At 34.9% G+C, this 14,322-nt stretch overlaps 2 protein-coding genes across 16 annotated transcripts; both read right to left on the bottom strand.

Annotated features, from left to right (window-relative positions):
• Positions 1 to 961: 961 nt before the first annotated feature.
• LOC111021883 (putative disease resistance protein RGA1) lies at positions 962 to 5,431 on the bottom strand. Its single transcript, XM_088117209.1, has 2 exons — positions 1,776 to 5,431; positions 962 to 1,691 (listed from the first exon to the last, which is right to left on the bottom strand). Exon 1 carries the CDS (start codon positions 5,332 to 5,334, stop codon positions 2,701 to 2,703), a length of 2,634 nt encoding a protein of 877 aa, XP_087973335.1. The 5' UTR covers positions 5,335 to 5,431; the 3' UTR covers positions 962 to 1,691; positions 1,776 to 2,700.
• Positions 5,432 to 7,723: 2,292 nt separating this feature from the next.
• Positions 7,724 to 14,317, bottom strand: LOC111021898 (putative disease resistance protein RGA1). 15 transcript variants are annotated; one of them, XM_088117203.1, is made up of 9 exons: positions 11,833 to 14,317; positions 11,485 to 11,747; positions 11,024 to 11,376; positions 10,660 to 10,923; positions 10,408 to 10,530; positions 10,249 to 10,311; positions 9,874 to 9,961; positions 8,603 to 8,859; positions 7,724 to 8,476 (listed from the first exon to the last, which is right to left on the bottom strand). In XM_088117203.1, the coding sequence occupies exon 1, from the start codon at positions 14,315 to 14,317 to the stop codon at positions 11,852 to 11,854; it is 2,466 nt and encodes an 821-aa protein (XP_087973329.1). In that variant the 3' UTR covers positions 7,724 to 8,476; positions 8,603 to 8,859; positions 9,874 to 9,961; positions 10,249 to 10,311; positions 10,408 to 10,530; positions 10,660 to 10,923; positions 11,024 to 11,376; positions 11,485 to 11,747; positions 11,833 to 11,851. The 15 variants fall into 15 exon arrangements, with proteins under 15 accessions (XP_087973329.1, XP_087973330.1, XP_087973332.1 ...); XM_088117196.1 differs by lacking the exons at positions 7,724 to 8,476; positions 8,603 to 8,859 and adding an exon at positions 9,371 to 9,577 and having other exon boundaries at positions 10,183 to 10,311; positions 10,660 to 10,732; positions 10,843 to 10,923; XM_088117204.1 differs by lacking the exon at positions 10,249 to 10,311.
• Positions 14,318 to 14,322: the final 5 nt, after the last annotated feature.

Raw genomic sequence — 14,322 nt, 5'->3', positions numbered from 1 at the left:
ACGGAAGAATCCATGGCCAAGCTAAAATAAATTATCAGGTTCATTGATCTACTGAAATTGAAGTAGTTCGAATACTACTACTTTTAATCGATGCTAGAGAGAGAGAAAAAAAGAAAAAAAAGGGCAAATTTTTGAAACTAAAATCGTCAGGTTCTTCAGAAATTCCAGAGGAATGAATCTTAATGTGTCAAAATTTTCAACTCCATAATCAAACGAAGGAGTTGAAGTATCGAACAGTTCGTTGGAAAATGGGTCCTACTCCAGAAACAACTCGAAATCCGGCCCGCAGATCCCATGGCATGGCAGTGTGAAGAAAGAGAGGAGAAAATGGGGGAGAGAATATTAAAAATAGATTTAATTCTTTTTAATTACAAAAAGTTCGAAGGTTTTAATTTATAAATTTTGAAAATTCAAGTGTCAAATTTTTTTAATAGATTTAATGGTGTAATTTTGCCACCTCTAAAAGTTTAAGGGTTCAATTTATACAATTGAAAGCTTGAGGGCGAAAAATTGTCACAATCATCATACTTTAGGGGTGATTTGTGCAATTTACTCTAAAAACAAATAAGCAAATGGTCACTCTTTCCTAGGAACACCTCACCTCTGGAGACAATGAAATATTTTAATGTAATTTGACTATTCGATTTTTTTGATGTTTATCAAACTATAGGAATGAAAATTAAAGGGTGGGACTCATAATTTTTTCATTCCCATTTCATAAAATTCAATTTTAACTTTTGGAAATGACAATTTCCCCTCTTGGAAACTGCTTGCCCTATGAGATTAATGGCTGAACAGAAATCTTGGAAATATCGAATTTATTGACAATTAACTAGATATACGATAAACAATTCTGGCTTAAGGACTAATAATCCGCACCAGTGTGAATCTAATAGGAACTAATAATATAAACAAATACAAAACACCAATAATTTTAACATGGAAAAATCTTCTCGAGGAGTAAAAACAACGTGACCGTAGTCAAAATCTCCACTATCAACAATATTAGATACACAAAAGCTCTCTCCAATCCAAACGAGAGGCACACACAAAAGAGAGATAAATATATCATGAAAAATCGACAATATTATTACAAGAGCAAAAATAAGAAGAAAAAAAAAACTCAGTTCAAGGTGGCATTCAACTATATCATCTCTCGTTTATTCATGTTGCTCGAAAGGAGAGAAAGTCCAAAAGGGTTCAAACAACATTATTTTGGATCACCTCTTTCCTTCACTTGTGTCTATCATACTTGATGTCTTACTCAGTAGGTCTTCTCCTCAATATTCTAAGTTCTAACAGGAAAACATTGACAAGATTATTGAGATTATGTTAATTCAATAAGTATAATGTTATATAAGCTTACCATCAACCAATTTCAATGATTATCGATATGAAAAGGTATTACTAAAAACATTGAAACACGAGGGATTATATTGAATTTTCTAAATCATAGGAACTAAATTGAAAAAAAAAAACCTAAATATTAGAGATTAAAACATAGTGGAAAAAAGGAGGTGGAAGTAAGAAAGAAGATAATGGTAGTTGTGTGAGTTTGGAAGAAAAGCAAAAGAGGTTACCTGAATGATCTGTATCAGATTAAGCCAATGAGCAAAATGATCAGAGATGACTGATGAGAAATGATTCTTGGCTTAGCTTGCATCTCTCCACAAGAAGTTGTAATCTAATGGCTGTAAAGAAAAATAGAGAGAAACTCAAATGAGGGTTGAGGGTTGAAAGTTAAAAGCTTGCAAACGAAACAAACCTTCAGGTACCTGAGGAAGCTGGTTTGTTGAATTCACCCAGTTTTTGTTATCTTCCATGTTAAGGTTCCGGATAAACGTGAGGGACATGCGCGATTTTAGGCCAATCTTCTCCATTTCTTTTCTTGCACCTTTCTATCAATTCGGGGCACCCATAAATTTGCATCTCTCGTAATGAGCGCAGGTGGCGGATCCCTTCCGGCAGTGGAATTAAATTAGGACAGTAAGAAAGGTACAAATATGACAGTGAAGTAAGGTGGCAAATCCCTTCGGGCAGTGAAGTGAAATTAGGACAGTCACTAATTCTCAAGCTTGGCAGTGAAACAAGGCGACAGATCTCTTCCGATAGTGCAGTAAAGTTGGAACAGTGAGAAACTTCCAACCTTGTTAGTGAAACGAGGTTGCCAATTCCTTCAGGTAACGAAGTTAGCTTTGTACAACTCTAAACAACCAATGATGAGAGTGATGTGAGGTTGCCAATCCATTCTGGTACAATCATTAAATTTGGACATTCAGTTATAACCAAATCTTGAAGAGTTGTCACGTGTTTTAGAGCCTGAGGCAAATGCTCTAGTTTTGGAATACTCTTAAGAGATAGAGAACGAAGACTATTAAGTTCTTTCCACAGTACACCATTGTCATCCGGTTGAGCAGCAGGAGGAGATAACATTTGCATATGTGCACAATTTGTTATTTTAAGAATCTTAAGAGATGGCAAGTTGTGGAATAATTCTTCTGGCAGAAACTCAAGATGTTCAACATCTTCAAGGTGAAGCGAAGACAATTTAGACGACCGAGTAGGAGAAGACTCTATAGCAAGGTTTGTTGCCGTTTTCATTAATGAATGAAACAGCTGTGAATTAACATTTTTTATTTTCACTAATTTCAAAGGTGCATGCCATGGAATTGAAGCCAACTGACCACAACGCTCAATTAGTCACGTAGAAAGGCAAGGCATCATTGTTGGAAATGAGACACTATTTTGAGCTAATTCCCCTGACGTTTCGCCTTTCCACCATCCCTTCAAGTTTGGCATGGTTGAAATTTCTAATTTCTCAAGGGATGGGAAGAACGTTGATGAAGAAAGGTAAATATTACTATTGTTGTCAATGTACTCGATACAGATCAAGGATTCAAGACAAAGATGCTTGAGAAAAGGATATTGATCAAATTGAGGGAGCTGCTGCAATCTACTACAATGTGAAAGTTTTATGGTGACCAGACGAACAAGCGAATCAGAGGATAGCCAATTACAAAGCCTTGCTCCATGGTATCCCAATATTTCTATCTTTTGAAGATTTGGATGTGGTTCTAAGCATTCTAAAACTCTTTCTTCATCATCCAAGGCAACAATTTTAGACTTCTTTCCACGACCATCCTTCCAATGTAACATCAACCGTTTAATTCCTGACTTTAATTTCAAGTAATAAGCATTTTTTTGTAAATCACCAATAGTCTGAAATTGTAAATCTCGAATAGTTAACGATCCCTTCAAATTTCCAAGTCCATTCAACTCACTTAATCCGTTGCTATTAGTATCTCCTAATACAAATAAATTCATTGTCTGAAGACTAGTCATCTCACCCAATCCTTTTGGCATATGAGTCAATGCATAACAATCACACATATCAAGATGTCTAAGGCTGATCAAATTTTTAGTATCTCTTGGCAATGTTCTCGAACCTGTGCAACCACAAAGGAGAAGTGTTTCCAAATTATACAATTCAGTGATAGAATTTGGAAGGAATTCTATATAATTATTACAACTAAGGTCAAGATATCGCAAATGTTTCAACTTGCTAGTGGACTTGGGCAATTCTATAATAAAGCTATACACCAGAACCAATGTTCGTAATCGCAAATGATTAGAAAACATCTTGTGGAGGGGTTTCTTACGATCAAATGGAGGATTATACAATGTTGTCAAATTCTTTGCCTCAATTAATGATTCTGGAAGTTCCCACGTTTCATTTAACTTAAACTCAAATAACACGTGTCGAGTTCTTTTTACGATAGACCTAGCATTCAAACTAGCAAGCACGCATTCATTTTCATCTATCGAACATGCAAGATCATGCATTAAGTCGTGCATCTTAAACTGTTTGATGTCTCCCAATTCATTACTCCTTATATCTTGAAAGAACGACCTCCACAATAACTCCATAAAATAATCTTCACCAACATCTTCAATTGCTTTAATACTCTGTGGTTGAATAAAACCTTGTGCTACCCATTGCTTTATCACCTCATCCTTTCGAATCTCATAATTTTTAGGGAATAAAGCACAATATGCAAAACATTGCTTTAAATTAGACGAAAGGTGGTTATAACTAATCTTAAGTATTGATTGCATCTCATTTTCTTGTCGTACCGCTCTTGAAAGTTCATTATTTTTGAAAAATAACCAGTCAGCTTCTGATTTTTTGGAACATAGAAGTCTCCAAATAGTTCTTATTGCAAGAGGAACACCTTTCAACTTTGCAACAATCTCTTTGCCAATTTTGAAAAGATTTGAATTTCCAAGCTCTTCTTCTGCTCCTTTCAAAGATGCCATCTTTTTAAACAATAACCACGAGTCGTCTTCATTTAGATTTTCTAAAGGATATAGTGATACTACATCAAATGTTTTTGCAACTTGTATACTACGCGTGGTGATCAAAATCCTACTTCCAGTTGCTCCACACATTAATAATCTTTTCAAATGGACCCATTTCTCATAGTTCTCATTCCACACATCATCCATGACGAATAGATATTTCTTTCCATCAATTTCCTTTCGAAGTAAACTTTGCAATGTATCTATTTCAAAAGGCCCGTGCCTCTTCATTGTTGCAGACTCCAGAATCTTTTCTACAATAATTTTAACATCAAATTCTTCAGAAACACACACCCACAATTTTAGTGCAAAATGTTTTCTTATCATCTCATCGTTATAGACAGATTGAGCAAGTGTGGTCTTTCCTAATCCTCCCATTCCAACTATAGCAATCACTGCAATATCCTCTTTGAAGTTGGTATCTAACAAAAGATCTGCAATTGCTTTTCTGTCATCATCCCTACCAATTACTTCACCTTCAGGTATAAAAGAGTAAGTCTCTCGTCCCTTCCTAAGCCCATCATCTGGCGTGTCCATCGTACGCTCAGAAAAGTGAAATTGGGTTTTATCAGCATTAATGCCATTTAATTTCTCCCTAATGTCCTTTATTGTTTGACCCATTCTAAAACCAAATGCAACTGGATTTGACTTGGAGAAGAACATACATACCTGTTCAGGCTTTCGTCCATCTTTGGCCTTAACTTGTCTTCTCAAGGTTTCATAAGAGAACTCATCAATCAAGTCGTCAACATCGTAGAGAACATCTTTAAGCCTCGAAACCCAATTCTTCACCGCGTGGCTCTTGTACTGCTGCTCCTCTGCATCCAAAAGTACGGCTTTAATGGCAGAAACAGCGTCTTTGAGTTTTTCAAGCTCATCATCAACACCCCAGAGTAAAGCAAGCTCTCGGAATGCAAGAGAGCCCAGTTTCATTATAAGGCTGCCCGCAACATTGAACAAAATTGATTGCGCCATTGGATTGCAACAAGTTTAAGTTTGTATCAGATCTGGGAAAGTATGTGAAAAGCTGGTGTGGCTCCTGCTCTATTTGTAGTCCACCTCCACCCATTTTTTTTTTTTTTTTCCTCTTTTCTTTTTTCCAGGAAAAGTTAAAACTATTATTGCTTGGGTTCAACCACAGTATCTTATTAAAAAGATATGTTTTGATGAATTTAAACTTATAAATTCCACGGTTTCCAAGAACGAAATTTTATAATGTTTTCTTTTTTTAAATATGTTCGAGGAACCACAATATTTTATGTAATCTGGCCATTTTTAACCGGGAGATCTGGATCTGTTTAGCTAAACAAATAAAGGCTGCAACCTTTCCTGTGGGTTTATAGCGGATACAAAATACAAGGTTAAAAAAATACTTTAATCCTACTTTCATTCTACTGCATATTTATTTTAGTTTGTAATGTCAAATTGCACTAAATCATTATAGTTTATAATAATTTAATTCTTGTAATTTAAATTCGGTAAGAATTTAATCTTTATTGTAAAATTAATAAGGACTAAATTGTTTTACAAATTTTAAACCACATAAACTAAATGTTATTAATTTAAAAATAAATGAAGTTAGTAGTTACAAATTAATGTTCAATGACTAAATCATTACTTCAATAAAAGTAACCAACAACGGTTCATTTTCTTTTTACCAAATCATCTCGTTTCATTTGTTTGCTTCGGTACATGTCTCGATTCACTAGAATCCTATTTATATAATATCTATTATATCCATAATAAATATATACGAAATATTTCTTATATTATTTTCATGCCAATGAACAAAAAACAAGGTAGTGTCATAATTGTCTTAACTTTCATTTCTATACTATATTATATATTTAATCTTTATTTTTTTTTTTAGTGAATTACGTGAGAGTGAGGATTGAAGGCTGGGAGATCATAGACATCAAAAGATTGTCTTTTTGTCTCTTCATATGCACTATGCCAAGATGACTGATTAGATACCAATAAAAACAAAAACAAAACTAGTTTTCAACAACATATATTAAACTTGGGTTAAGCAATGGGACACAAAACAAAATTATAATCTCCCATCAACCCAAAATTAGTGAGTTGAAAAGACAAGAAAAATGAAAATGAAATTTGATCATTACCCATTACCCATTACCCATTTTTATAGATGAGTGTGGAACTCTTATCCACACAAGTTTGCTCAGTCAAGTCCAACTCTGTTTGAATCACAGTAGAATGTCTTTCATATTGGTTAGATCTCAAGAAAAATTTGCAACAACAAAACTAAGCTTTTTAATGTAAACAACATAAAAAGCCTACGACATCACATACAAAATAAAGAAAAAGTAAAAAAGATGCTTAATTTATTTGCATGGACATATTTCAACTATCATGGTCATCTAAAGTTTCAATTATCCTGTAAATAAAGTAGGAAAGAGATACAGCTCAAACTTGTTTTGATTCCACTTGAATTTTTTAGCCTAGCAGACATAAATTTGCCATTATCCTATAAGGAATATGATTGCAAAGAAATCATAGCAAAAGAAGCAAGCAAATCAATTTTGAAACCAAAAAAAAAAGGCCAAACCCATAAACAAGCACCAGTACATGAGTGAGTAAGTGACTGAAATAAGAGGGATTAAAGCAAAAAGTGACAGAAAATTGTCCTTTTTAAATTTTACCACACATCAAAAAACTATACAACCTATTTGGTCCACTGACCACAAATATTAAAGGGATGAAAAGGAAAAGTTAGGTGGAGTTCGAACTTATAACCTCTTAATTGGAGATAAGTGCATCAATATATTATCACTTGACTATGCTCGTTTTGACAAGCTGCAACCAAGTTACCGCTATAATTTTGATACAAAAAATTATTAGTTCTGTCAACTTGATTTCTGAGATGACTGATTAAAAAAAAAAAAAAAAAAGCTTTTAACTTGGTTTCACCACTAAACTCTTCTTTATATTGGAACAAATGAAAGATATAATACATTTACATGGCAGTTGCTTAATGAGGGACTCCCTTTGCATTTGAGTCCAACTTTTCATCTAAAGATTGACTTCCATTTTTGTTGCGTGGAATGTGGAAATTGCTCGTTGAACGTAAATCTTGGAGAAACCAATCATTATTTTGAAAGCCAAAACAGAGATATGGAGGCATAGCTACAAGACAAGGCAACAAAACATGTCTGTTATAAATATTCAACTATTCATACTATTCATTCGGCCTCATTGATGGATTAAAACAAGTTCGATTCCTGATCAATTATCTCCTCTCGTGTGAATTTATACTATGAATTAAACAAGCAAAAACAATATAAACAAACACATTACACCGACAATTTTAACGTAGAAAAACCTCTCTAAATCGACGAGGAAAAAACCACATGATCGTAGTTAAAATCTTCACTATCAATAACAACATGCACACAGAGTTTTATCTAGTTCTAACTAGATAGATATATATTAAGATAAACATATTGGAAATTTGACAATATTACACCAAAATAAAATAAAAATAAAAATCTCTTAAAATTGGCACCAAATCATTGTCTCCTTCACTCATGTCAGTTTGGATTATCTCTTTCCTTGCTTTCACCACCTCCATCTGTTATATAGTATAGAAACAAGTGAAAAGGGTAATGTTGGGAGGTGGATTTCCAGCTCAATGATGATTGACTTATGCCTGTCTCACGTGGCTTTTAAGCCATTATTAAAGCTCGTTTCATCACATCGGTCTTGTTCCCATGACCGAGCCAATTTTCTTGGTGGCCGAGCCCACCAGGCTTACCAAAAAACCCATTCCCAAGTTATAGATTGAACTAATTGCTTCGCCTCGGCTCAACTTCGTCTCTGACAAACTCTACGACAACATGTCGGATTCACAACAACCGTAACGAATCATGGAGGTCTTGTCGGGAATACTGTCAGAAATTTCGCCTATAAATAGAACAATTTCACTTCATTTTGAGGTACGCGAACACTAAATTCTCTCTCGAGTTTAGTTCGACCATTTACTGACTTTGACATCGGAGTGTGTGTTATGTTTTGCAGGTCTTCTGCTCAGCACTTTCAGCTCACTGTCTAGGTCATCGTCCCTTACCGAACCAACATTCGTGGTGTTGATCAATTTCTTTGATTCAACAGATAAGATTCACAAAACCAACTCAATCCTTCAGTTTCAATAGTAGACACGACAAGTGTACAATGAACACACCGAAGCCAAAAATTATTAAATCTCAAATTGGTAGATTGTTACCAGAGAAAAAATGATGAGCATAAGAAGCTAATTATATCATTGCCCATTCTGTGATTGGCTGTCCTCGAACTTATAGAATCTGTTTGCAAGTTTTGTGCTTGGCTTCTGGTCATGAAATCAGTTAAATAAATAATACTGATTTTTTGGTGTAGAAACTTTGAAAAATGAGAGAATTACTTTCAGGCATAGGTGAGTTTGAAGAAAGCAAAGATGTGGCTATGTGGGTACCTCCAATTCTTGGCTTCTATATCTCTCCTCTGTGTATATTCAGCAGAAAATGCAAAGCATATCCTTCAGAATTAGAGATTAATCGACAATTAACCAAAATTAATCACATCCCAACTACCCAAATTGCACAAGTTCTTAGACTGAGAATAAACAAACAATTTGGTCATTACCCATTTTGTTCTCTGACTTTTGGAATTTGTTCCAAGTTTTGGGCTTGGTTGCTTCTACTCATGAAGTCATTAAGAGAAAATATTGAAATACTGACTATTGCAAAGCGTTTCAGTGTTGGAAGAAAAGGCTAAATGTACACCCACTCCCTAATATTCTTGGGTTTTTTCAGTTTAATCTCTATTGTTTAAAAGTTTGAATTTAATCTCAAATTACGTTTTAACAATTTTCAATTATACCATTCTCATGGGTAAAATATTAAATAAATACTTACAAGAAATGAAAATTCTAATTTCTCCTTCAGAAATTTGCGGAAATTTTCAACTTTTAAATGAATTTTTTTTTTTTGCCTAAATTTATGTCCACTCACCGTGAATTAAGTTTTATAAATTTATAGGAAAAATCATGGGTAGTAGTTGTGTGAGTTTGGAGGAAGCAAAGAGGTTATTTTGGTAATTTTGTGTATAAACTAAGCTAAATTCTTTGCTTGCATCTCTCCACAGGATCAAGGCGGTGCCACGTCCGTTCTGGTCGCCAGGATTCAGTGGTTGGGGCCATAAAAATCAGCAGCTCTAACGACTGTACAAAGAGATTAAAAAAATTTTGATCATTCTCGAAATTGTATAAAAATTTTGAAAACGAACCAAATAAGTTTCTTCGTCATTGTTCTCATTTCCAATTTGTTTTAGAACATAAAGAAAAATATTATTTGATGACACTTGAATCATGGATGTTGGAGTCATGCAATTCATTTTTTTTATTAAAAATGAAGAAACAGGAAACGTTATCGAAACAAACCTTAAATTTTACTAAAGGAAACCATATAATTTTGAAGAAATTTAAAAAAAAAAATGAGAGGAAATGGTGTAGCATACCTGATGAAGGTTTATACAACCCCAAATAATCAGTGATGAGAGTGATGCGAGGTTGTCAATCCATACACAAATCTTGAATTTTTGTCACCTGTTGCAATGCAGACAATGCTTTAATTCAAGAATTCTCACCAGAGATAGAGAAGTAATTAATTCCCTTGGCATTTCACCTGTCCAACATCCCTTTAAGTTAGGCATATTTGAAATTTCTAATTTATTGGGAATGGAAAGAATATGTTGATGAAGGAATTAAAGATAACCATTTGTACTTGTCAATGTACTCTATATTAGGTTAAGGATTCAAGAACAAACCTACAGGATTGAAAAACTGTTCCTAAGGAATAGTTTGGATGATTTGAGGCCTCAAGAAATTCATACCCGTACATACACAATAAGTCATCGCTTGGTATAGGAACATAAAGGTCAAATGACCATAAACTCCTGAGTAATAAAAAAAATACATAAGCTAAATAAAGGCCTATCTTTGCAGTTTTTATGCATCAGACACATCTAGAAAATTAAAAGAAATGAAAGTACTTTTTAGCAAATCACTAGAGAAGAGCTTGAAGGTTGCCAATTTTAAGCCTTTGAAACTTCCAAATAGTCTTCTCTCTTCTTCTTTACTTTTGTTCTCTCCCTTGAACCATAAAGTGCAAGTCACTAGATCACCATTAAAAAGTGGTTCTAATGTGTTAAAATAAAAGAAAAAACAATGGAAATAAGAAGGTAACATATGTGGGGCTTGTGTGAGTTTGAAGAAAGAGCAAAGAGGAGGTTGTATGTGGATACCTCCAACTCTTGGCTTCTATCTCCCATCTATATTCAGCAGCAAAGCATTGATATGATTAAAAACAAACTCATCCTGCAACATTAATGTTAGAAACCCCAGCACTAATATTAGAGATTGATCTACAATTATATAATGAAATCCTAACCAAAATTATCAAATCCCAATTTGCACAAGTTCTTAACTTTATGAGAAAAGAGAGGAGCATGCAGGGGAGACAATTCGATCGTTGGAGGTGAAATTTAGCAATTGACACGTGGATGCACCTGCTCAGTTCCGCGATCAACAAAAGGGAAAAATCAAGTAAATCGAAGTTACCGACCTTACTGATTACTGAGCTGAGAAGAGTTAGAAACCCCAACTGACCTGAAGAATCAGACAATCGACTTGGGGGCCGACAACCGTAACCGCCCGTGGGAACGGCTCCAACAGCCTTGTCTCCCCCACCTGCCTATAAAAGGGGACACTCCACCCCATATTTCAGGTACGCGCTATTATGCTCCGAGAAATGTTCACACTAACTTGGACACCAGAGTGTTTGTTCCTTCTACAGGTCTCATTGTCTCAAAGGTCGCACATCGGTAGCTCGCTCTAGTTAGCTCGTGACCGACCTGTGGAGCTCGACGGAATACTGCATCAACATGGATCATTACTCATTTTGAAGTTGACTATTCTCTGACTCTTGGAATTTGTTTTCCAAGTTTTGGGCTTCGGTTCTTCTGCTCATGAAGTAAGTGAAAGAAAATAATGAAAATATTGATATACTGACTGGTTATGAAAAACCATTACAATGTTCGAAGAAAAATGTAGAAATAAGAAGAAATTACTATGTCAGTGGGACTTGTGTGTGAGTTTTGAAGGAAGCACAGAGGGAGTTAGCTATTCATATGCCTGAATGATTTGGTCATTTTGTGTAAGAATTTATGCCAAATAGTGAATCTTCCAAAGATTTGGCAATTTTGGAGAAATCGTGTGCAATTGTTGGCCTTGAATGGGCTCGAGAGTCAAGGTGATCAAGGCAGTGGCACATCTCTTCTGGCCATAACAAATCTGCTGCTTTTAGAGTGCGATGAGACATAAATTGTAATGGCTATAGAAAGACAAAAGTAGAGAAATAAATTGAAATAAGTTTGACGGAGGAAATTGTTGCATTGAAAGAAAATTGCTTTGCATACCTTTGGAGGATTTATAGATTCAATAAATGTTTACATTGGGGATTTTAGGCCAATCTTCTTCTGTTTCTTCATTGCACCTTTCATTCAATAATATGGGAGAGCATATAATTTTCAACGATTGTAAACAGTAGAGGTGGCGAATCCCTTCCGGCAACGAAGTTATCTTTGGACAACAACTAATCTCCAATTCTGTAAGCGAGGTAAGGTTGCCCATCGATTCTGGTAGACTCGATAAATCTGGACAATTAGAAATCCTCAATTTTGAGAGTGATGTATTGCCGATCGATTCTGGTAGACTTATTAAATCTGGACAATGCACCAACAGCAATTTTGAGAGTGATGTGAGGTTGCCAATCGATTCTGGTAGACTCGTCAAATTTGGACAGTCTTTTGTATCCAACTGTTGAAGAGTGGTCACATGTTGCAAACAATTGGACAAAAACTCCCATTGGGAAACGGAGGAAATAAGCAGAATGGAGAGACTTTGAAAACTTTTCCACGATACAACATCAAATTCATCATTTATTTCCAATGACTTCATAGGTGCATCACATGTAACCGAAGCAAGCAGAGGACATTTCCAAATGATTAATTCAGAGAGGCAAGGAAATACTACAGGAAACAAGACACGGTTTTGAGCAGATTTTGTTGAGGTTTGACCCTTCCTCCACCATCTCTTCAAGTTAGGCATGTCTGAAATGATAAAAGTCTCGAGGGATGGAAAGAAAGTTGATGAACAAGGATAATTATGGTTGCCTACAATGTATTCGATAGAGGGCAAGTCATGAAGACAAAGGACCTTGAGATTAGGAAATAGATCAAATTGAGGAAGGTGCCGCAATCTTTCACAAGATGAAAATTCCATGTGGATCATACCACCAAAGGAATAAGAGGTAGAGGATAGCCAATTACATAACTTTACTCCTTTGTATCCCCGTATACATATTTGTTGAAGATTTGAATGTGGCGGTAGGCATTCTAAAACTCTTTCGTAGTCATAGTCCGAAGCACCGATTGTAGGCTCATTAAATGAATCGTCGTTCCACTCTAACTGCAAATATTGAAGACCTGACTTCCGTTGCAAGAACTTAGCGTTCGTTTGTAGATCAACAGTTGAACAAAATTGCAATCCTTCAATCTTTAATAATCCACTTAACTTGTTAAGTCCATCCAACTCTCTTAATCCACCACCATTATTATCCTTTCCTAACATAAATACATCCAATCTTTGAAGATGAGTCAGCTCACCTAGTCCTTTTGGCATATGAGTCAAAGCCTTGCATCCGCATATACTAAGATGCCTAAGGTTGATCAAGTTTCTCGTATCTTCCGGTAATTCTTTTAATTTATCACAAAGATAAAGGAGAAGTGTTTCCAAATTTTTTAATTGAGTAATAGAACTCGGAAGGAATTCTATAGCAGTATTTGAAAGATCGAGATGCCTAAGATTAATCAAATTTTGGACATCTCTAGGCAATTCTTTTAATTTTGTACATTCTTCAAGGATGAGTGTTTTTAATTCATACAACTCAGTAATAGAATCCGGGAGAAATTCTATATTGCTATTCCGACCAAGATCAAGACGCTGAAGGTGGATCAAGTTTTGGATATCTTGCGGCAATTCTTTTACCTTATTATAGCCCCGGAGGAAAAGTCTTTCCAAATTATTCAACTCAATAATAGAGTTTGGAAAGAATTCTATATTCGGATTCCCAATAAGTTCAAGATGTTTAAGGTTGGTCAAATTTTTTATATCTCTAGGAAATTCTTTTAACCCTGTACATCTGACGATAAGTACTTCCAAATTGTACAATCCAGAAATAGAATTCAGAAAAAATTTAGTATAGGTAATGATCTCTATTTTCAGATATCTCAAATGTTTCAAGTTGTTAATGCATTTAAGAAGCTTTACACTCTGGTTGTCAATAATCAACTGCAAGCCCAATGTCCGTAATCTCAAAAGATTATAAAAGACACTTGAAAATATTTTATTGAAATTGTTATCGCTCCCGATGGAATTATATAGATCATATTGCAGAAAACATGTCCTCAAATTTCTTGTCTCATATAGTTTTTTCGGAAGTTTTTCCAATTCTTCCCCTGATGTTAAGTCCAATGAAACATGACGAGTTCTTTTGTTGAGTGTGGGGGCATTCATATCATTCTCTGAACAAGCAATATCATGCATCAAGTCATGCATCTTACATGTAATTATGTCTCCCAATGCATCTTTTTTGACGTCTTGAAAGAATGACTTTGATAATAGCTCCATAAAATAATCTTCACCAATATCAACAAGCTTATCTTTGTCATTTGGTTGAATGAAACCTTGTGCCATCCCTTGCATTATTACTTCATCCTTTCGAATCTCAAAATCTTTGGGGAACAAAGCACAATACTGGAAACATTGCTTCAAATTAGGAGGGAGGTGGTTACAACTAAGCTTAAGTATTGATAGCATGGTTTTTAGGCCTCCTTGTTCCATAATTT

The sequence above is a fragment of the Momordica charantia genome, assembly GCF_013281855.1.
Source record: "Momordica charantia cultivar OHB3-1 chromosome 9 unlocalized genomic scaffold, Mcharantia_2.0 BLBB01000009.1, whole genome shotgun sequence".
Taxonomy (NCBI): Eukaryota; Viridiplantae; Streptophyta; class Magnoliopsida; order Cucurbitales; family Cucurbitaceae; genus Momordica; species Momordica charantia.
The sequence above is the reverse complement of the archived record's forward strand: the minus strand, read 5'-3'. Positions and strand labels throughout refer to the sequence as shown.